The 23778-nt window shown below is 33.7% G+C and overlaps 3 protein-coding genes and 2 pseudogenes across 3 annotated transcripts; 3 read left to right on the forward strand and 2 right to left on the reverse strand.

Moving 5' to 3' along the window:
* Positions 1-790: 790 nt before the first annotated feature.
* On the reverse strand, positions 791-3319 carry LOC123208160 (annotated as a pseudogene).
* On the reverse strand, positions 791-6899 carry LOC123208162 (DDB1- and CUL4-associated factor 8-like). The gene is made up of 4 exons (XM_044625563.1): positions 6659-6899; positions 6111-6362; positions 5343-5776; positions 791-1326 (listed from the first exon to the last, which is right to left on the reverse strand). The coding sequence occupies exons 1-3, from the start codon at positions 6779-6781 to the stop codon at positions 5684-5686; spliced, it is 468 nt and encodes a 155-aa protein (XP_044481498.1). The 5' UTR covers positions 6782-6899; the 3' UTR covers positions 791-1326; positions 5343-5683.
* Positions 3324-4816, forward strand: LOC123208163 (annotated as a pseudogene).
* Positions 6900-11418: 4519 nt separating the features above from the next.
* LOC123208159 (translation initiation factor IF3-1, mitochondrial-like) lies at positions 11419-15694 on the forward strand. Its single transcript, XM_044625559.1, has 8 exons — positions 11419-11741; positions 12104-12194; positions 12456-12523; positions 13170-13268; positions 13729-13785; positions 13936-14004; positions 14442-14516; positions 14617-15694. The coding sequence occupies exons 1-8, from the start codon at positions 11532-11534 to the stop codon at positions 15466-15468; spliced, it is 1521 nt and encodes a 506-aa protein (XP_044481494.1). The 5' UTR covers positions 11419-11531; the 3' UTR covers positions 15469-15694.
* Positions 15695-16348: 654 nt separating this feature from the next.
* On the forward strand, positions 16349-23772 carry LOC123208164 (probable RNA-binding protein 23; the record flags this gene model as incomplete). The annotated part of the gene is made up of 10 exons (XM_044625564.1): positions 16349-16477; positions 16813-17477; positions 20338-20419; positions 20513-20569; positions 20813-20868; positions 21868-22102; positions 22304-22387; positions 22644-22718; positions 23148-23231; positions 23688-23772. Coding segments are annotated over exons 2-10 (1369 nt in total), but the record flags the coding sequence as incomplete, so codon positions are not given.
* Positions 23773-23778: the final 6 nt, after the last annotated feature.

Here is a 23778-nt window from a genome sequence, read left to right on the forward strand (position 1 = left end):
TTGTTTTTTTTTAACTTCCTTTCTCTTTTTTTCAATTTTTTTTTTCCATTTTTTTTCAAGTAAAAAAAAACACGAGAAACAAAAGGATCATTAGAGAAGGGGAGAAGTTCTCTATGATCAAGTTGAACCAAGGAACCAGCAGCGAGAGAGAGAGCCACATCCAGGACTAATGGTAGTGTGCCAAACAATTGCAATAGGCTGCTTTACTAGAGCAAAGGCCTTCACTATATGTAAAACACGTAGTGACAGTATAGAAAGTAAACACCATCAAGGCAGTCCACAAATCCAAAGGATAAAAAACGGTAACATTGCGATGACAGGATGGAACTCTTGAATAAGATAGTATATGACGGAATAAAAAAAGACATGAGCAAGTCAACATTCATTGAAGTAGAGTGAAGAATATGTAAGAGTTATTAAAAAAATGTGATCAAGACACACTCCAGATCATCAATGGGAAAACCTATCAAGCAAGTTAGATCATTTCAATAGATCAATGGCCAAAAAAGTGAAGACGGACCAACAAATATAAGAGGGATGCTCAAAACAAAAAATATGTGAAGTTGAGGAGAGACTAATAGCTCAGACAGTTAGATGAGACTTAACCCAGACAAAATGAAGAGAAGAGATGAGAAAGTCAAATACATAGTCTTTTCTGACATAGAAAAGAGCAATCTGATAGGAGATACTGAGTTAATGATGAATTTAAATGTTAAACCTCAAGTTAAAATTATTATGATGCAAAGTATGTAATAAGGAGAATGAAGCACACACCCACAGACAAGCAAGAAAAAAAAAATGTTGCACATTATTGACAACAGAAAGGAAGGACACATTGTGAGGAGAATAAAGCATAACAAGAGTATCTTTTACACCACAGACAAGCAGGCAACCAAAAAAAAACTCATTGTTGCACATTACAGGTACAGGAGAGAAAGTGAAGGTTGAATCCTTCCTTCGCACCAATAGCACTACATCTCTGGTTTCAGCCAATATACCAGGTAATGCGAACAAAGAAAATAAAATTGTTACATACACTAAAACATGTGCAGACACATTATACAGATGTTATAAGGAGAATGAAGCACAACAGGGCTATCTTTTACACCACAGACAAGCAAGAAAAAAATTGTTGCACATTATTGACGACAGAAATGAAGGATACATCATTAGGAGTATAAAGCAAAACAGGAGTATCTCTAACACCACACACAAGCAAGTACCCAAAAAAAAAAAATTCATTCTTACACATCACAGGTACGGGGCATTGTTACACCAAAGAAAGTGAAGGTTGAATCCTTCCTTTGCACCAGTAGCACTGCATCTCTGGTTTCCAGCCAATATACCAGGTAATGTGAACAAAGAAAATAAAACGGTTACATACAGTAAAACAAGTGCAGCCACATTATAAAGATGTTAACTCATGCAGTAATGAAAACAGACACAGTGAAGTTATTTAAAAATACTGTTCACATACAGTCTCAGATTACCAAAATGATAGAGAAAAACGTGCAAAAATACCATATGCAACTTTCAGAAAAGAATAAAGCCAGTAACTAGTAAAACTCACACAACATTCTCTAAAAAACATCAGCAAGAATAAGAAACCCGAATCCAGAACATAGGAATTTAATAGATAATATGTTATGTGTATGATCGGATTCCAAAGCTACAAAACAATTTTTTTTTTATTTTCGAAAAATGAATCTTCAAATACTATAATCAATAAGAAAATATGCATGATTTATACCTACGGTACCCTTTTCCCATCTGCGGTAACATCATTTTGTTAAGAGCTTCAATCATTCATTAAAAAAATCAGAAAATAACAAAATTAGGTACCCCTTTTCCATTTTAAATAAATGCAGGCATTATAACAATGGTAAGATCTGCTATGAAGAAAATTAAACATACAAGATATTGATGTTCTGGATGCAATGCTCAATATTTTCATCTGTTCTTCTCATAACAATTTAACTTGTTTATGATACAAAATCCCTAGCCCACAAGAAGCAATTGTTTTTCGCCTCTCTGTTCAATACAATTTGATTTGTGAAAATGAACTACCTTTTCACATTGGACTAGAGCTTACCCACCTGAATCAAAAGAGAGGAGTTTCCTTCACAAGCTTCTGTGAGTATCTCAAATCCTCCATCTATGTTGCCCTGCTGCAGTGATGAATCTCCATCAACTCAGTGTCCCCCATCTCTTAATCAATTCTCCTTCAAGAAACCACTGATCAAGATCATCCACCTTTATTGTATCAATGCATGTACAAACCATTAGAGTTATCCCAATGGTCAACTTCCAGCTCCTTACCACCCAACTCAACTTTTAAGTTTGGCCTCTTTCTAGCAAAAGCATCTTTAAAATCTCTGTTTCCAATCCCTTTCACTCCCAACCTTGGAAAGTAAGGTTTCTCTAGCCACTCAAATGCAAGTTGTGTAATGCCACCGCACTTGTAAACGTCCAACAGCCATAAGGTACTACCATTCCAACTGTTGTCATCAACCTGCATGGTTGCTAATGCCTTAATTGAGGTGTCACTTATCTGTGGGCATCGTCGCATCCATAGTTCAGAAATTGGTACCCGACTTTTTGCAAGTGCCAGAATTCCATTATCTGACAAATTGGGAAGATTCGATAGGTCTAATTTCTGCAACCGTAATTTAGAAGAGCTATCAAAAAGAGCAATGATCCATCTGTCTGTAAGTCTCTTGCATCCTCTAACAGACAAGGAAACCAATGAACTGATGACTTCCTCTCTCAAAATTGACATACCCAAATCAGTTATATTCGATTCATCCAACAATAAGATTTTCAATTGAGGCTGAAAGGTGATTGCTTGGAGGGCTTCATCACCAAGGCTTTTGCACTCTCTCAAGTCCAGAGCTTTTAGAGTTGTAATAGATGCCAAAATCATTATTGCTTTGTTGGTTATATGCTGACACCCTCTCAAGCTGACATGCCTTAACAACAGTGAGGTTGCAAAGATGTCATTGCGAAACGGATCAGTTAACATGATCCCCTGAAACACTCCAAGCTTGTCTAGGTTTGAGCAAGAAGACAATAATGTTTTGTAACCTTTGTTTGTAATGCAACAAAAGCCACCAAGACAAATGCTTTTGATCTCTGCACAATTATGAGCCAGGAAGGAAATGCCAATATCATTAACTTTTTTGAAATAGGTATTTGCAAACTCCTGGCTACGTATTAGTGATAGATATTTCAATGTCCTCTGTGGATTAAGCTTTATGAGGCCATTGTTGGTGAGGTCAGTACTTGGTTGTAGAGAAGGTCCGTCCCGAAGGTTACTAATTCATTTGGATCTTCGGGACGGACCTTCTGTACAACCAAGTACTGACCTCACCAACAATGGCCTCATGAAGCTTAATCCGCAGGGGACATTGAAACATCTATCACTAATACGTAGCCAGGAGTTTGCAAATACCTATTTCAAAAAAGTTAATGATATTGGCATTTCCTTCCTGGCTCATAATTGTGCAGAGATCAAAAGCATTTGTCTTGGTGGCTTTTGTTGCATTACAAACAAAGGTTACAAAACATTACTGTCTTCTTGCTCAAACCTAGACAAGCTTGGAGTGTTTCAGGGGATCATGTTAACTGATCCGTTTCGCAATGACATCTTTGCAACCTCACTGTTGTTAAGGCATGTCAGCTTGAGAGGGTGTCAGCATATAACCAACAAAGCAATAATGATTTTGGCATCTATTACAACTCTAAAAGCTCTGGACTTGAGAGAGTGCAAAAGCCTTGGTGATGAAGCCCTCCAAGCAATCACCTTTCAGCCTCAATTGAAAATCTTATTGTTGAATGAATTGAATATAACTGATTTGGGTATGTCAGTTTTGAGAGAGGAAGTCATCAGTTCATTGGTTTCCTTGTCTGTTAGAGGATGCAAGAGACTTACAGACAGATGGATCATTGCTCTTTTTGATAGCTCTTCTAAATTACGGTTGCAGAAATTAGACCTATCGAATCTTCCCAATTTTTCAGATAATGGAATTCTGGCACTTGCAAAAAGTCGGGTACCAATTTCTGAACTATGGATGCGACGATGCCCACAGATAAGTGACACCTCAATTAAGGCATTAGCAACCATGCAGGTTGATGACAACAGTTGGAATGGTAGTACCTTATGGCTGTTGGACGTTTACAAGTGCGGTGGCATTACACAACTTGCATTCGAGTGGCTAGAGAAACCTTACTTTCCAAGGTTGAGATGGTTGGGAGTGAAAGGGATTGGAAACAGAGATTTTAAAGATGTTTTTGCTAGAAAGAGCCCAAACTTAAAAGTTGAGTTGGGTGGTAAGGAGCTGGAAGTTGACCATTGGGATAACTCTAATGGCTTGTACATGCATTGATACAGTAAAGGTGGATGATCTTGAACAGTGGTTTCTTGAAGGAGAATTGATTAAGAGATGGGGGATACTGAACTGATGGAGATTCATCACTGCAGCAGGGCAGCATAGATGGAGGATTTGAGATACTCACAGAAGCTTGTGAAGGGAACTCCTCTCTTCTGATTTAGGTGGGTAAGCTCTAGTCCAATGTGAAAAGGTAGTTCATTTTCACAGATCAAATTGTATTGAATAGAGAGGCGAAAAACAATTGCTTCTTGTGGGGTAGGGATTTTGCATCATAAACAAGTTAAATTGTTATGAGAAGAACAGATGAAAATTTTTCTAAAGAAAAATATTGAGCATTGCATCCAGAACATCAATATCTTGTCTGTTTAATTTTCTTCATAGCAGATCTTACCATTGTTATAATGTCTGCATTTATTTAAAATGGGAAAGGGTTTTTTGGTGACAAGACAGCTTCAAGAAAGAAGCTTGCAAAACCTACCAGCATTTGAAGATGAGAAAGACAAGAGAGGATTTGGGAAACATGGTTCTTAAGACTTGAACACGTTGCAGCAACAGAGCAAATCCAAACTACATCAAGTTTGTTGAAGATGGTACTTAAAAGATCACAAGAAAGCTCATGAAAGGGTTGCCTAAAGGTCTCTTCATCTGCCATTCTTGGAGAAATTGGGATTGTGAATGGTGTGAGAAAAAAATGAGGGAGAACGAGTTTAGCAAGACTGGAATGCTGATGACACTCAATTTCAGTTGACCGTTATTATTATTATTATTATTTTTTAAACAGAATGACTCAATCGATCTTAACAGAAAAACTGAATTGAATCATAACAGAAATCTAGTGTTTAAGTCAACCGTAGTTTCAAACTCATGCACTTGTTGAATAATATAATCATATTGTTGGCCCAATCTAAAATGAGACAAACAAGCGTTCACAGGCAAGTACAGTAAGCTAACCTTCTCCTGTCCAAACTCTTTACCGACGTCTCAGATGTCTTCGGCGTCTCTAGTCCTCACCTTCTCCGGCATTTCGAAGTCTCGCCGAACTCGTCTTCGACTCGGCATTTCTTTGACCATCTGTCCGGCTTCATCAGTGCTTCGACGACGTGAACTCCCCTCCTCTCGGGCATCTCAACGTCTCGGCGACACCTCGCAGCTTGTTCTGAGGTTCACATCTCTGCGAAGTCTCGGTAAGGTTGAAGACTAAAAGTCATTAAATATGGCAGTCTTGTTATCTGTGCGAAGTCTAAAGTCTTTTAACATGGTATCGTTGTTCTGAGGTTCGCATGCATTATATTTCAATATTTTGCTGCAATTCTGATTCCCATCTGAAATCTTGCACAGTCCTTCCCAGATGGATTAACATGACAATAGAGGAATTTGCGCTTCTCCTGTTCAAGACGTTATAGACAAATTAAAAATTCGTTTATTTAAATGTATTCTGCAAAGAATTAAATGCGGGCGGCTGTATTGTTTGAGTAAACTTCTGTCATTACAACACGTGGCAGAGTTAATTTTCCACTCTGCTGCAAGAAAACATTGGAGGACTAACTTGTAATCGTTGTCGTGGCAGAGCTAGAGCTGGCTCGGTTCGAGTCCAGCCTTATGAAGGAGCATGGATATCGTTTAACAAAAATTTTTCACAACATGACTGAATCATGAAAACAGATTATTCATGTGATCCTAGTAAAGCCACAGTACAATTCTTTAAGAAAAAGCAATTACCTCCCCATTAATGGCACAGGTAACAATGCTGCGATCATCTGAAAATGGCATGATTTTCGCCTGGGTAACATCGTCATAATGACCAGAATCGAATGAAAGTTTGATACGCCCAGTTACCCAATCCCAGAGTATAGCTCGCCTGTCATCAGAGCCTGACACCAGAATATCAACATCCGCATTGAAGCTTAATGTGTTCACACAACCTCGATGTTTATCAAGTTTCTTGTAACTATCAAGTCGAAGAACAAGATCCTAAAACACAATAAACAACAGCAATACAATAGTATTACCAATAAGCTCTTCTACCATTCACATTAAAAACAAATTTTCAAAACTATTTGCAACATAACTTCCTCACTAACCCACTCAAAGTATTATTATCCAAATAAGATCGTATGCAAATTTACCACCGTTTGTTTCCCAGGAAAATTAAAAAAAAAAATAATCGATTAGATCTAATAATCGTATTTTCAAAACAAAAAAACACAAAACCACATGTATTCATTCAAAAAAAAAAAAAGAATAAGAATGTCCAGGTATAAGAAGACCTGGGAGGCACGGCGACGATACTCAAAGTTCCGGGTGGAGAGAAGGCCGAGTTCGCGTTGACAAACATCGATCACTGTGGCTGCACTGTCTAGGATGGTTCTAGGCCTGGTATTCTTGCTCATTCTCAAAAAACCGAAAAAAAAAAAAAAACACTGTTCTGCTGAGTAGTGAGTCTATTTAAAAAGGTGAGGGGGAACGGGTGGCAGTGAGTCGGTGAGCGAGTCACTTGGGAATACGAATTTCATTAATATTTGTCGAGGTGTCTAAGTATCTTAAAGGAGACAAAATCTTTTTGATTGAGGCGTTTATTTTATTTTATGACGGGAGTGCTCGTATTTTTGACACGTAGCAGGAATTTAATTTTTTTCAATATTTATAACATAAAAAAGATTATCTACGACAAAGGTTTCGGCCTTCCCTTTTTTTTTTTTTTTCCAATCAGATAAATACGAGAAATTATTGAGTGGATCTTTCAGTTACTATAAAACCATACAAGCGTCAATTATATATTTTGAATTAATCTAGAAATAAGTTAAAAATAAAATAATATCAAATTATATGATAAAAATTAAAATATATAAAAGTATACCTAGATTTAAGGATATGAAAATGAATTCTACTTATTTATACATCATACAAATTAATAAAAATAAAAATTATATCATCTTCTAATCATTAACTTCTTAAATAGTGAGATATTTTGAGTAAAATGTATGTCTAATTACTAATTTTGTAAATAGTAAAATGTCATAGAAATAAATTAATGATGACTTAAATAGTGAAATATCGTAAAATTTTTACATTCTAAAATATAGCTAAAACAGATTATGGATAGTTGGAAAATCTTTGACTATACATTTTTTACAGGGAACCAAAACATTCAACTTGAGAAAGGAAAATAAAGGTAAGACATGAAAATAAAAGAGGTCGATGGAAGATCAAACGTAAAAGAGAGGTTTGATAGAAGGAACGAATTAAGAGAAAAATACTATTAATGACATTAAAGACTCGTGACAAGTGAGTGGTAGAGTGAAAAACTTTGAAGATGATGAATAAACAAACCATTGTGGAGATGATAACATGACACATCATGTGATAATCAAGAATGACATGACAAAACGAGATAACATGTTTTTTAGTTGTAGAGAATTTAATTTAATTAGATTTTTCTAATGTTATTGAGGATTTAATTTAAAGTCAATTTTCTATTATTTTGGGTTTAATTATTAAGTTTTAAAGAGTCTTATTTTGAATTTAGAAATGTTTTAAGTTTAGGAAATTATTAAATATAATAAAAAAACTTTTAAGAGTATTTATTTAGAAAAACTCAAATTTTAAATTAGGAGTTTCTTAAAATTTGGAATTAATTAATATTTTTAATTCTAGCTAAACTAATATCTTAATTTAACAATTTTCTATTCCGATAGAGTTAGGATTTCCATCTTAAATAGGAGACTCATTAGCTTATATAAAAGGCTTAAATTATTGTAATTGAGTCAATCGAATTTATCAATTATCAATAAAATTCATATACGAGTTTTTTTAAGAATTGTTTTGTAAATTGCATTGGATTATTGTTATCTCTTTACGTTTGTTGAACGATATCAACCTCAAGTGTCATTATGAATGATATCACAGCTCCATCAATACTTGTCATATGTCAAGTGGTATCAGAACATAAATCCACTATGCTTGTTCTATATCAAAGACTTATGACAAATGAGTGGTAAAGTGGAACACATTGAAGATGACGAAGAAACAAGCCAAGGTGGATATGATGATGTGGCATATAATATGACAATTAAGAATGACATGACAAAGTGAGACAACATGTTTCCTAGTTGTTGAGAGTTTAATTTAATTAAACTTTTCAAATGTTATCGAGTTTTTAATTTAAAGTCAATTTTCTATTATTTTCGGTTTAATGATTAAGTTTTAAAGAGCCTTATTTTGAATTTATGGATATTTTGACTTTAGGAAATTATTAAAAATAATAAAGAATTTTTTAGATTATTTGTTTAGGAAAACTCAATTTTAAATTAAGAGTCTATTAATATTATTTTCTATAATCATAGTTTCTTATAATTTGAAATTAATTCATATTCATAATTCTAATTAATCTAATATTCAAATTTAATAATTTTCTATTATAATAGAGTTAAGATTTATATTTTAAATAGAAAAGTTATTACCCTATATAAAGAGTTCAAGTCATTAATTGAGTCAATCAAATTCATCAATTATCAATAAATTTCATATTTGAATTTTTTTAAGAATTGCTTTGAATTCTTATTAACATTTTGCGTCTATTGAACGATATCAACTCGAAGTGTCATTGTAAACGATATCACAACCTTATCAGAGCTTGTTCTATGTCAGGTGGTATTAAAGCATAAGTGTAACACCCCTCTTAGGAAACATATTCTAGCGGTAATTACCCTGAAAAGACCTGTCATGTGCAAATAAATGTGTAAATTGAAATACTTCATTTAATATATATGAAATACTAAGTATTTATTGAAATTAAATCAACATGCCAAGAAGGTATCTCAAAAATGAGTTTAACAGTTACAAGTAAATTAATTATTCCTAATGTGCATAATTTTAAAACATACATCAATATAACAAAATAACAGTAGCTAAGTTTATAGCTCAGTGTGTCAATCCATTTGTCTTGTCGTCTGCCCTGCTATCTCTCCTACTTGCAAAAACATAGAACAAAGAATGTCGTGAGTATAAATACTTAGTAGGTTTTCATGATCTCGATGGTATTCCCTATTAACTTCCCCCTTGACAGAGTTTTACTATTGAACGCATCCCAAGCGCAATGGTTGGACACTCATCTCAAGTGCCTCTTTTGTCTACATATTCTGTTCGTAATCCTTTATAGATGTGGTGACGAAGGAAAATAATAGTTTTAGATTTATTCTATTGTGATGTTTTATTTTCTTATTTTATTATTTCTCTAAGACTCATAGATTCTAAATGAAAATTTGTGTCCGACGCCTATTCAATGTAATTTTTTTCATCCAATTGAAGGGTAATATATTGAAGTTTTACAAAATTTGTCATTTTTACCAACTGTAGATTAATGAAAGTAATAAAAATTTGTAATATAATGAAGAAAATTATGTTAGAACTTCATGTTCATATTTGTCTCATACTCATAAAACTTTTAGTTTTGTAATTAATATTCAAAATATTATAGTATATAAAACTTAAATAATATTTCAGATTTCAATTTCATACTTTTTATAACTTATGCAAACTTCAGGTTGCAAATGAGATATAATTATAATAAATATTTTGATGAAATTTCAGACTTCGAGTTTTATATATATATTCTCACAATTTTGTAAACTTCAAGTGACAAATTAGATATAATTACTATAATATAAATAAATATTCCAGTGATATTTATGACTTCAGGTCTATATTCATGATTTTATAAACTTTAGATTACAAATGATATTTAAAATTTCAGGTTCAGATTCATAATTTTATAAACTTTAAATTGTAAATTAGATACAATTATAAATAAAAATTTAAATAGAAGAATAATAATAATTAAAACATTAATAGTTTGTATTTTGTAAATACGATAATATTATAATTGAGATATCCATAGTTATAATATACAAACAAAATAATGATATAATTGAAAGATTAATAATATTATGATATATTTTAGCAATTTGTAATAATAATGTATTATAAATATAATTAATAACATTAATAATTATAAATAGAGGAAGAAAATTAAAGAAACAGAAACGAAAGTAGAAGGGATGGAAGAATCAAAGATCAGTTGTGTGTATCATTAAGTAAAAATGGATGGGTATTTATGGTGGTTTTTTTCACCACCTAAAAGAGAAAAACCATCCAAAGTATTAAATATCATTAAATATACACTCCTTTACGGCCGTTTAGTTATAGTTTTTAAAAATTACCTTAATAATCTATCTTTTATTCTTTTATTTGATTTGTCAATAATAAAATATTATAGTAATCTTTTATTACCAATACTAACGTGACATGTAATATAAGTGATAATTTGATTATCACATTCACTTTAAATATTTAAAGATTACCAAGGTAATCTGAATTTTATTATAATTAATTATAATTTATTAATTTTTTTAGACAAAAATAAATTTATTTTTAATTAATATGATAAATAATATAAAAAATATTTAACAATAATTATATTTTTAAGGACATTTAAATAAAATAATTTACTAGTGATTTTTATTACCTTTAACCAAACACAATAATTATTTATACCTATCAAATTTTATCAAATATAGTAATCATTTATATCTAGCAATCTTCTAAGTAATCTATCTTCAAAAAATCTTTATATTTTGATAATAAAGCATTACTTAAACCAAACACTCCCTTAAAAGTTTTTGATTTGTCTCCAAAGCAATAAGTATACAATGTATTCAATTAATATGCAAACAAGACATTAATTGCTTTCATATTGTGAAAAGCCACCCAGACCTAACGAGTACAGTATTTACCACCCTGGGCCGGCCCAGCCTTGGATCAGCCCACATAGATAGGGATTTGTATTTGAATCCAAAACTAAAGTTAACCATGAAACCACCGATTTGGGGAGGGCCTTCCTCATCCAGCCCGCTAAGGACCCACCTTATTTCTACCATAATATCCGTTCATCTAAACCGCACAAATGCAGTTGATCCAACGGTCAAAACACCATGTCCTCATGAAAGCTCAAAACATCAGGAACTTCAAAGTTCAATCAAACTGGCCACCCAAGTTCCGAAAAGTTTAGTTGGGGTTTTATTTATTCACTCTTCAAATTTTCTCAAACGAATGCTACTTCGTTGCGCATTCAGCTGAGCGGAGATGGCTTTTTGGTGTAGAATCAATCAATCAAAACAGCTAAAACTGTTAAATCATCAGTTGAAGAGATATTACACCCAAGTTCCTCAACTCAATTCCTCTGTGACAGTTACAGAGCCAAGCATTCGTGCTGTAGAGAAACCCTTTTGGGGAATTATTAGAAAGCGCACTGATTTTTGCAACAATGTCAGGTTTTTTGCCGCTCCGATTCAGGTAATCTTTATTTGGTGGATCTTTTGTTAATATGTTCTGACCGCATTATTTTTTTGTTCGTTCGATCTGGGTAATGTTTGTTTTGTAATTTTTTTTTTTCTGAATTTCGTTTCTTTTTTCTTTTTATCATATTTTGTTGTTGGGTACTGCCACGTTGTGACTTCAAATTTTTTTTGTTGTTTTCTGTTGTTGAAGTTTGGATATATTTTGTTTAGTGTTTGTTCATTGGTTGGTTTTTTTTGTTTCTGGCTTATGAGTAATCATTAAAGCGTAATTAGTTTTTAGTTTTTGTGGATGTTCCTTGGGTGATATCGTTTGAAGTAATTTGAGGTTTCTTCATTATTTTTATTGTTTATTTTCAGGCTCAGCCAAAGAAGGAAGAGAAGAACCTGAATGGGCCGCGCTTAAATGACCAAATTACTGCTCGGTTTGTTCGACTTGTGTTGGACGAAGGTATATCTTATAAAGATATTAGGAATTTTTTGTAGGTGTCCATGTTATAAAATTTCTAATTTAGGATAAAAGGAGGATGAATAAATGGGAAGACATTGAAGATTCCAATAATTCAAATTTACTGGTGGGTTTTAATGGAGCAGTGAGCTAAATGTAGCATTTGTATGTATGATCTTACAAAATTAGCTGTAGAAGCTGCATCAGCTTTTGTTTTGCATGTAAGATATATTACAAGTGATTTAAAATTATGTATGTATGTAGGACATAAAGTTGTCTCGAGGCATGAAGCGCTTGATCGTGCTAGGAGGCTCAACCTTGATTTGGTTGAGGTAATGTTTTCCAATGTTATGGTTTTTTTTTAAATATATTTTTTAATTTTCAGTGTGTTCTCATACATCATGTTTATAAAAGATTATAGAAGAATGACTGCTAATGGAAATTCTGCATGCTTGGAGCAAGTCATCGTCCTATTTTATTGTGGCATTTTACGAAGACTACTTTCATCTTCTGTTGTTATTCTCATGATTCTATGATTCAATTATTATAATGATTTTTTAATGCATGTGCTAAGATAAGTTCTGTAATCACTTTTTATCCTCCTCATTTCTGTCTTGATGTTCTCAACTCAGGGAAGTGTTACTAATATAATTCTTATGAATGGGGCATGGATGTGGCAAAATATTGTCCTCTATATTCCTTAGCTCCATATTTTGCTATTCTCATTTGGTTTATATAATAAGTTTCCAGACTTGTGAGGGAATGCTCAGTCAATAGAGCTCAGAACTTTTAGCCGTATTAGACCGTATGCTTTTGCTTTTGTTTCTGTATTTTTCTTCTTTAAATTGTTATGACTTCTCATGAAATTCTCTAATATGCTCAATCTTTGAATGTGATGTACTTTACTGATAAAGCTTTACATTTTTTTTTCTCTAGTTTCCCTTTTAGCCTAAAGAATGACTCCATTATATTTTACAGGTTCAAAGAAATGCAGATCCACCTGTCTGTAAAATCATGGACTTCCATAGAGAGAAATACAAGAAAGAAGTACAGGAAAAGGAACGTGCTAAAGCCAAGGTGGGGAATTTACTTTCATTGCTTTATATTTCATGCAAATGCTTTGACCAAGAGCAATGAAATCATAACTGGTTTTTTTAACACCACTGCATTTCTTTTTTTTTGTCTTTTTTGTTTAGCTTTCTTCTATTTAGTTTCTTTTGCATGGGTGATTAACTTGATTTTGAGGTTGATTTTGAATGCTTCTTCTCAGAATAAGTTGGGCCTTCGACCTTTGACATTGATGTTTAAATTTTTAATGTCTTCTGCTTTCCAGAGCCCTAAAGGGTATAATATGTATCTTTGGTTGCTGGTTCCTCTTAATTTTGACATGTAATTTTGATAGAATCATTTTTATACACATTGTGTGAGAGAATCATTTCACTTATTCTCTGCCCTTAAGCCATTGACTGTTTTTAGATTAATTGTTATGGTCTGCTTTTAAGTGTTGACTGTCTTAAGCAGTTTTTTGTTTATGCAGTCCGATGTGACTTTAAAAAAAGGAGCTTGCAAAGAGGTTAGATTCTCTGGGAAAATTGTAAGTCACTTTGTATTCTTTCATTTTTCTCTTTTTAAATTTAATCCATAGCTTTAGATAATTCTAATATCCTGTTGAAGGAGCAAAAAATTCTTTGTTAAGTAGAAATACATACCATAAGTTTACATCATACCTCTGCTATTGCATTAGGAGCAAAACGACTTGAAGATGAAAGCAGATACTGTCAAAAGACTGATAGAGCGTGGTTATAGGGTGAAGGTACTTTCTGTTATCCTGTGAATTCTTTTGGTAAATGATTTCTTACAATGTACTTGCTAGACAGAGGTCTTTCATTCTGGTGGTAACATTTTCTGTCCACTTTCTCTGGTATTAGAAAATGCAGAGCCGAATTGTCTGAGCCTTAAATTCCCCTTTCATTTTTTTGATATATTATGTAAACCATATTTTAGACTTGTATAGATGTCATTTATTGTGTGTGATATATGATTCATCCATTTATATTGTGTGTGCTGTATGATTCATGCATTTACATTGAAGTTTGTTTGCTATACATTTGTTTGCAGACACGGTATGCAAAAAGTCCTGAAATTTGTACTTGCATGGAAATTGACTGATGTATGTGTTGCTTGTATATGCCATGAGATTGACCAATTTGTTCTGAGATGAATTAATTGTCTTCTCTCTATCTTGAACAGTGCATGGCCTTGCCTGTGAGTCAAAAAGAAGAAGGAGAGGACTTGGGAGGATACTTATCTCGCCTGCTTCCTTTGGTACTGTTTATTTCTCATTTTTCTTAAAGTTCTTATTCACTTTAGTTACTGCATTTTTTTCCACTTCCTTGTGCCAACCTTCATTTCTAACAATCTGCAGATTGAAGATATATCTGTTATTGAAAGTGGCCCACATTTGGAGAAAAAACAGGCATATGTTGTGATTAGGCATGTCAAATTTGGCCCATCTAAGAAAGGTGGTAAAAAATCCAAGCTTGATGGAGATACAAGTACTGTAGTTTCTAAGGGTGCAGCAACAACTTCAGGTGATGTTTCTACCTCTGCAACATGTGAAGAAAGCACTGCAGGTATTGGCTCAGAAGATGAGTCATCTATGGATGAGGCTCACCTGTCAATCCCAGCACCAACAATGCAGAATTTTACAAAAAAAGTAACAAATCCTGCACCAGAAACAGTTCACAGGCCCGCAAATTTCAATTCTTCAAACTTTTCACATCCTCAGCCAGTGCATGGTTTTGCAAGGGAAGACACACTTCAGTACTCCTCACCAGAGCCTTCTCTAGGCGTTGAAAATAGATACAAAAGAAGTGAACCAAGGAATCAGTTCCCACCAACTAGATCAGTGGATAATTCGGGTCCAGGTATGAGAGACTCCGTCAGGTCAGAAGCCCAGTTTCCAAATCATAGAAGGCAACCACCATTTGATACAAACATCTCTCCCTCAATGGGAGAGAGAAAGCAAGTTGGAAATGATTCTTCTGTTTTTAGGAATGCTAGGCCTCCTAGTAACATACCCAAGCGAGAACCTTCTGGTCCTAATGTCCCCGGATACCCGTCTTCTAGTTATGGAATTTTCAGCAACCAAAAAGCCAATGTTCCTGGAAATTCTGGCGCTGCAGGAAGTGGGGCAAATCAAAGCAATCCAGGTTTAAAACCAGATGGTAGCCAAAGTACAGGCACAGATAAGAAATGGGGAATATTCAGTAGATAACTATAGTGTACTGAATAATCAAGATGACAGTAAAGATACTAGGCACTAGTGTCTGGGATTGGCAAACATTTCTGGAAACAATTCCTTTCTATCATGATGGGTCATCGGTTTGTTAATCATCATTCATCTTCTGTCTTATATATTGTTTGTAATGTGCCTTGATTAAATAGGGCGGCAGAGATTTTTTTGAATGTATCACAAATTAATAAATTATTCCTTATCAAGACCGAGTAGTACCATATCTATAATCTTATTATGCAGTATTATGAACAATTTTGGGAAGAGTTTCGTTGAGTTAGGAGATACACCGATCAATAGTACATCTATTATTATTTTTTTCTTGGTTTTGTGGTCACATGGTTAAATTCCTTGGTACTTGGTAGTCTCAAGTTTTGTTTTCGATGTGGAACCCTTATTTGAGTTAAACCATTAAATCTCATTAAATAAATGAAATTTTGGGTCTTGTGATTAATTTTATAATTATTGTATTATATAAGTTATATAATACAATAAAGATGTAACCCAAACGGTTTTAATGGTAGGTTTTGTTATATTAGGAGGTCATTCTGTCCCGTTAGGCTAACTAATTGGCATACCCACCCGCTATGAATGGCGAATCACACGGAGTTACGTATAGTTGTAAGGTATAATGCCTAGACGGAGCAGATAGCTGATAATAATGCCTTGAAATATTAAGAATACATTTTAAAAAAATTCTGGAAAACCTAAAGGAAAACTATTTTTTAATATAACTATTTTTTTCACCTCTTTTTGGAATTTTTTTATTCATTAGTTTTTATCCATTTTATTACAAAGTTTGTAATTTACACAGAACATAGGTGTCGGGGAGTTAATGGGCAAAAAAACGAGGGCCTCACCTTAGCAAAAGCACGAGTGAGGGAGAAAGAGAGAGAGTCCCGGACTTTCTCTACCTCGCGTTTTAAACACATTTTAACTCGTATTCTCAGTCGTTTTGACTCAGTTTAAGCTTCTGCATCGAGATTTCCAGGTCAGTGTAATTAAACTGTAAACAGAACCTGAAGTCTGGTTATTTCTTTACTTGATTTTGTTTGATTGTTTGGATCGAATTTTATAATTTTGCAATCAGAACATGCATTTGTTTTAACTTTACAATTTGTCGACTGTGACCGTGAGTAGTTAATTTTTCGTTGAGGATACAATTATACCTGCATTTTTATATGTATCCGGTTAGAGACTTGTGAAAGTAATGAATTCGTGCTTTCTATGCGTTCGATTTTTGGGAAACAGAAGAGGGGCTATTTTATTTTTTCTTGAGCAACCCTAATTTATTTGTTTTTTTTTTCCCTTTAATTAAGGTTTCAGCTGTAGTTTATCAGTCGAGCAGTTCGGCAGGTTGTTTGTTTAGAGAGGAGCAAAATGGATTTCGATGAGTATGAATACTTGGAGAAAACAGTTGAGAATCCTAAGCCCTCGAAATGGAAGGAAAGGGAAAGGGAAAATGGTGGTGGTGGAGCTAGGGAATCTGAAGAGAGAGAAAGGAATCGCAGTTCAAAGCATAGGAGTGATGAGAAGGATGGACATCTTGATGATGATGATGGTCATCGCTTGAAGAGCTCCAAATTGAGAGATGAGACACGTGATCGTGATAGAAGGAAAGAAAGGGGGTCATCCCGTCATCGCTCAAGGTCTAGAGATGGAGAGAGGGACAGATACAAGAGTAGCTGGCAACATAAGGACAGAGAGAGAGAGAGGGACAGTAAGAGGGATAGAGAGGAGAAGAATGGAAAGGATAAGGACAGAGATAGAGATCGGGAGCGTGATCATGACAAAGACAAAAGAGAGCGGGAACATGACCGTGAAAGAGAGGGGGAGAGGGATAAGGAGAAGGAGAGAGAACAGTCACGTGGAAGTGGGAGTCGGTCAGAAAGGCATCAAAACACCCAGGATGAAAGGGAGAGGAGTCGGGAGCAGGAGCTTAGGGAAAGAGAAAAGGAGAGGGAGTTAAGGGATCGAGATAGAGAAAGCAGGTATTATTAATTTTGTTTTATAATTTGGTCTTCTTATGTATGTATTGAATTATACTAAAGACTATATGTTATGGAGTCTTCAGATTGATATTGGATCAAACTTATTTATAATGAATACATTTCATGTTAGATTGCAAAAAGCAAATTCTTTATTGCATTTGCTGCATGATGTCGTAAATTTTATGCCTGAGTAATTTTAAAAGAACTGATAATTTACTTATGACATATTGTAGAGATTGGTGTGGTATATGTTTGTTCTGTTTAAAAATGGATAGACCATTGTGATGTGTGGATGTTTTTAGTCAAATATTTAAAGAAGCTTGGCAAAGGTGTTATGTGTTAGATTTGGCAGAACTTCGTTTTAATTGCATGGTTTGTGGATGTTTTAGTCTAATATTCGAAGTAGCTGGTTAAAGGTGTTATGTGTTAGGTTTGGCAAAACATTGTTTATGTTACATGATTTTTAAATGGGAAACTGTGTGAATATAATATTATCTTAGTGCAAAGTATTGAATTTTTTAATGATTTGTCCATTAAAAGTAGTATTGTGTTTAACAAGGCTTAACTAAGCACAGCATTTTATTTATTGTGGGGGGAGGTGGACATGTCATTTTGGGGAATGGCTCTCTAGGGTGTTAACACAACTGTGTCCCAAAGAATTAGAACCCTTTGCTGGTGCTGCTATCACGTTGGGAACCTGTGCAATGTAGAAGCTCCTATATATACGTATATTCCCCCAAAAATCGCTTGACACCAAGTGAAAAAATGACGGTTCTTCTAGAGTTTACAAGGTTGGTAGCTTTGAGAGTTTTGTGATATAATATAATATCCCAAGTAGATAGATCATGGAACTTTTGGTTGTAAACAAGGGCCTTTTCCACACCCAACATCTGGCATTCATATACATTACCCAGTTCAAAATTAGTGCTTACTAGTTGGTTTGCCTTAATTTATTGTTGTATTTGGAATTTTGTTGATGCACACACATATATTTGTGAAGTTTATGGTGTTTCACTTTTATTTTTATTTTTTATTTTTATGTTATAGTGCTGATTATTTGTGCTCAACTTGATAACCTTCCTTGCATGGTTGCAACATTGGTGGATTTGTTATTTTGTTGCTTATTTCAAAATGTCTAGAACTTATTTTCCCTTAGTTTGCCTATGATTCTATCCCAGTCCTATAGGATATAACATACAATATGAAGAATAATCCAACTTTTCTGCTCGTCCAATTTTCCTCCAAGTACAATTCTCACTTGACGAGTGTTATACTGCTATAAGCATTCTCAGCAATAGTTCTTAACTTTCATGCAGTTACTTGTGCTATTTAAAGAGTCTTAAAAATTCTATTAAATATTAGATTTTGGGAACTCGCAGATTTGCTAGAGCAATCTTCAGGTGGTCCCTCTGGCAATTGGGCCAGGCACAGGAACACAAGTCATGGGTTTTATGTGTTTCTTCCTAGACTTTAAAGGCTTGCATTGCAAGTTGAGGATCTCGGTGGAGGTTTTGACTGGGGTGGTTATGTTCTGTAGTGATTTTTTGTTCTCCTCCACCTTTGAAATCGTTTGCTTAATTATTTTATTCTGTTGCAGAAATGCTGGTGAGGGTAAGATGGCTTTGCTTTAGAGAATTTCATCTGATGCCTGTGGAAAATTCAATGTTCAGTGGGCTACAGGATTGACCATAGATTTTTCTTATTTCATTTTGTGCAGGGCATATTAAGATTTCATGTTTTTAGTTATGGTCATTGGTTAACCTAGTCCTCTGAACTGATTTTTCAAGTTTCCTTCTGTTTCCTTGCTTTGCTGGAGTCAAAGTTCTGTATACAGCTTCATTCAAACACCATATTTTTTTACTTTCTTGCAACCAAAGATTTGGCATTCTTTTACTTTTTTTTTTTTATGCCACTTCTCTCATTTTTTCCCTCACAAAATCCTGAAACGGAGATTTTATTTTCTGGTTTCTACATCATATCCTTCGGCTCACAAGTATCTCTTTTTTCTCAAACATTTTTGTTGTTAACTCTAAAAATTTTCAAGCTCTTTTACTGCTATTGTCTCAAGGTTCTAATTGGTCTGCGAATTGTGTAACTCTGCATTTTGGTGTGCTAATTAATTATAATAAATTGTCTTGTTTTTGGGTATATAAGCTTTAAAAATACATACAGTCTGTTTGTAATATTCTCCATATATGTAAGATATTTTCTTGTGTATTTCAGTAATCCAGTCATTATCAAAGCACATTAGTTTTTTGAGTGTTTGAATTTGTTTCTTGTTTTCCCCTTGATCATGTATTCTTAGAATACTGATTCCAACTGGAATATAAATTTTAACACGTTCTCAAATAAGGCCATTAGGTCCTTTTGCATTGCCATCTTCACAAATTGATGGTGCTTTGCTTTTAAGATTATGATATTTATAATAGGTGCAAAATCTGTTATGGCTTTTGTACTTCACTACTTGATCTCATTCTTCGCATTTTCCTTAATTGCAGCATTGTTCATCAGGTTAGTTCATATTGACTTAGATGATAAAGTGTCTTTATTTCACCATATGCATTCATTGGTCTCCTTGTGTTAACTCAGTGTAAATCCCTGCAGGACTCTGGCACATGGGTTCAGCTTTTTAAATCATAGTGGAGAAATATTTGATACTGTTTGTGGTTTCCTCCTTGGAGTATATAGTTCAAGGAAAATACCAAAAAATGTGTCACTTAAGTAGCTAAAATAATTATTTTATCCATTGCTCTATGGATGTTCTTGTGTGTTGAGCCTGATTTCCATAACATTTTTTTGTTAACACTTTGCTACCAGCTAAACTACTTGATCAATTATTTTTCTTTTACATCCTTTGTAGACGATATAAAGAAAAGAAAGATGATGTGGTACAGCCAGAGGCCGATCCTGAACGGGATCAGAGGACAGTATTTGCATACCAGGTAATAGAAGTGCTTTGGAAAATGCATTATGTTTGTTGATTTTTTATTATTTTAGATATTTCTGATCTATAATTTGGGTTAACAAATTCACAGATTTCGTTGAAGGCTGATGAAAGAGATGTTTATGAGTTTTTCTCAAAAGCTGGCAGAGTTAGTTCTTTTTCATGGGAGTTGGATGCTTAACTTGCCTTTTAATAATTCTTTCCTTTTAAAGTTCATGTTACCATTCATTTATATTTCTATGAATTTTAAGATAGGAAAAGTGCAAATCCATGTATATCAAGAAAGCTTTATTTTTACCAATCTTTCTTAATATTTACAAAAAATAAAAGTAAATGTTACTGAGCTTTAGCTCTCTTCTTCTTCCTATGATTCTTATATTACAATATTCAGGTTCGAGACGTACGCCTCATAATGGATCGTGTTTCAAGGAGATCCAAAGGGGTTGGGTGAGTTCTTATACATGTTGCTATACAATTCTAACTTCATATTAATTTGGTTTTCACATATGTGTTCTGACCCCTAGCTTCCCCTAAATGATTCTAAAGAGAGTAAGCAATTCAAATAAAGAGTGAATATAAACGTTGTCTAGAAAGAAATGTGTGTGGCCCTTATAATTTGCAAACCAGATGCCATGATATTTTCATTTAGAGATGAAAATCATTCAAGACAAAAAATCACACAATGTTAAGTTTATATTGATTTGGTTTCTCATATGTGTTCTGTCCCTAAACCTTCTCAAAATGATTTCAAGAGAGCAACAAATTAAAAAAATACTGATTATATATGCTGCCTATTAAAAAAAGTGAGAGGAAGCAGTTCCAAGAATGGGTATTAGGCAGCATAATGGGCTCATTTAGCGATTAAAATCATTTAAGACAAAAAGTGATTTGTTTAGTGTTTTGGGAGTATTCATATTCTCTTGTTCCTTCCTCTTGAAGAGAACAGCACTTGAAAGACTATGAACAAAAAATTGTTAGTTGTAGGTTGGGTTAGCATACATCTCAAATGTCAAATAAATTTACTTGAAAAGTCCTATTAAACCTTTGATTGTAAAATGGTGTATATGTCTCTTTGTCAGTTGAAACATAGTAGAAAGTGTGTTTGTTTAACACTAATTTATGAGTAAATTTTTATTCTTTGCAGAATGTTAGTTTATATTATTATAAATTTTGGCTTTGTGAAAGTTTTTAGTATAATGCCTGGGGTTTATTGTATTATTTGAGGTTTATTAGAACACCACAGTTTATGTTGTTATTCATATCCAGTTATTGAGTTATGATTTTTGGATTTATTTACTTTCTGTCTCAGCCTATATGTTCATGGGTATGTCTGTATGTGTTTTGTCAGTTGTAGCTTCAAACACTGTTTCTGGATGCATGTATATTGATTATGTGTGCTTGTGTTTTGTCAGTTTGTCTAGTTTCAAACACTGTTTCTGGTTGCAGGTATATTGAATTTTATGATGTAATGACTGTCCCTATGGCAATAGCACTCTCTGGGCAGCTTCTTCTTGGTCAACCTGTGATGGTTAAACCATCAGAAGCTGAAAAGAATCTTGTTCAGTCAACTTCAAATGTGGCTGGAGCATCAGGTGGACTAACTGGTCCCTATTCAGGAGGAGCTAGAAAACTGTATGTTGGCAATCTGCATTATAACATTACAGAAGATCAACTTCGTCAAGTAAGAATTTTTTTTACTGTTTTACTTTTACCATAAGAAGCATGACACTTGTACTGTATGACTGAAGAGACAAATATTGTAATATTTGTTTGAGGTTGCCATAATGGGTAATTGCAGATGAAGATGTTCCCTGTAAGCATACTTCTTCATATCTTTTTTCTGTTAATTTATCTTATATTTTCTTTTGTGATGAATATTCAGGTTTTTGAACCATTTGGTTCTGTCGAGCTGGTGCAATTACCTCTTGACGAAACTGGGCATTGCAAAGGTTTTGGTTTTGTTCACGTGAGTCTGATAGATTAATTTACATTTTTGCTTGATGACACCCGTAAATTGCTATTGTGGAGTTTTCCATTCTGAAGAAAGTGCAAAACCTTGAATTGAAATAAAATTTAAGTAGTAGTTTATTTGTAAAACTGATAGAAGATTAGCTATATTCTATAGGTTTCAAACTTCAACAAGAAAGTGTTTTAAATTTTTAATCATATGTGAATGATCTTCCTGAAATTATTGGTTAATTGGAGAAGCTGCCTTAATGCAGTTTTCACGTCTTGAAGATGCTAGAAATGCATTGAATTTGAATGAACAGCTGGAGATTGCTGGCCGGGTGATTAAGGTATTGTCTCTTTATATCATTTTCACCACCAATGCAAAATCTGTGGCTTGTTATCCAACCAAAAACATGATATGTTTTTGTATATCAGCATTCCCATGTTCATATTGGTGATTTTGGTAATACATGTTCCCATGAAGCCGGAGTTTTTTGTTACCCTTTATTGAAGTTGTTTTTTTTTTATTTTAACTTGTGTTGCACTAAGTGAACTTGATTGTGGAGATGGATTGAAATCCTATCAGTGAGCTGTTTAATTGAGTTTAATATCAATACAAAGTTGTTGTCTAATTATATATTCATGTTACAAGTGTTGTCAGCTGGAACATGCATTCTCTAGATGTATGAAGGAGAGAATAAACTGCAACTTACTAAAAATTCGTTTTCATGCATCTTCTCACTTGGAAAGTTTTCTTGCATTTGTTTTTTGTTTAGGTGTCAGCTGTTACTGATCAAACTGGAATGCAAGATATTGGGGCAAATACTGGCGATTTTGATGATGATGAAGGTGGTGGTTTGGTCAGTGATAAATTCTTCACTTTTGTACCTGTTTATGTTGATTATATTATGAATGGCGTTCTAGATAAAAGCTGATTTTACCTGAATGGTGCAGGCCCTCTGTTAACTGATGTCTCTTGTAAAAAAATCTAGTGCTACTATAAAAATTGAAAATCATAAAAAGAAAGAGAGGTGTCCGTCCTTCCCAGTCATTGGTTGTGTTTTTAGTACTGCTGCATTTTGATTCTTGTGAAATCTTAACTGTCTGAATGCATGCTTTTAATATCTAGGGAATGCGTAGTTGCTACAATCTTCAACTCTAATGTCCATATTTCATGGCTTTGAATCTGTTTTATGTCTCTGCCGATATCACCAAATTGTAATTTTTCTTTCTCATTTAATTAATTCAATTTGGATTTTGTATGCTTGTTTAATGATTCTCTGGTCTAACCAATTTGATGTTCTTACAAATTGCAGTCTCTGAATGCATGGTCCCGAGCACTTCTTATGAAAAAGTTGGATCAAAGTGGCAGTACTGCAGCGTATGACCACCGCCCTTGTTGTCTTT

Source organism: Mangifera indica, unplaced genomic scaffold (genome assembly GCF_011075055.1).
Source record: "Mangifera indica cultivar Alphonso unplaced genomic scaffold, CATAS_Mindica_2.1 Un_0147, whole genome shotgun sequence".
Taxonomy (NCBI): domain Eukaryota; kingdom Viridiplantae; phylum Streptophyta; class Magnoliopsida; order Sapindales; family Anacardiaceae; genus Mangifera; species Mangifera indica.

Bases quoted from the DNA above. Each gene is read 5' to 3' on its own strand.
- LOC123208162 (XM_044625563.1), bottom strand. From the start codon at position 6,781: ATGAGCAAGAATACCAGGCCTAGAACCATCCTAGACAGTGCAGCCACA. The intron at 6,363-6,658 runs GTCTTCTTATAC...ATTGTGTTTTAG, and splicing joins ATCGTCGCCGTGCCTCCCAG to GATCTTGTTCTTCGACTTGA. The intron at 5,777-6,110 runs GTAATTGCTTTT...CGTCTTGAACAG, and splicing joins CCTGTGCCATTAATGGGGAG to GAGAAGCGCAAATTCCTCTA.
- LOC123208159 (XM_044625559.1), top strand. From the start codon at position 11,532: ATGGCTTTTTGGTGTAGAATCAATCAATCAAAACAGCTAAAACTGTTA. The intron at 12,524-13,169 runs GTAATGTTTTCC...TATATTTTACAG, and splicing joins TCAACCTTGATTTGGTTGAG to GTTCAAAGAAATGCAGATCC. The intron at 14,005-14,441 runs GTACTTTCTGTT...TATCTTGAACAG, and splicing joins AGCGTGGTTATAGGGTGAAG to TGCATGGCCTTGCCTGTGAG.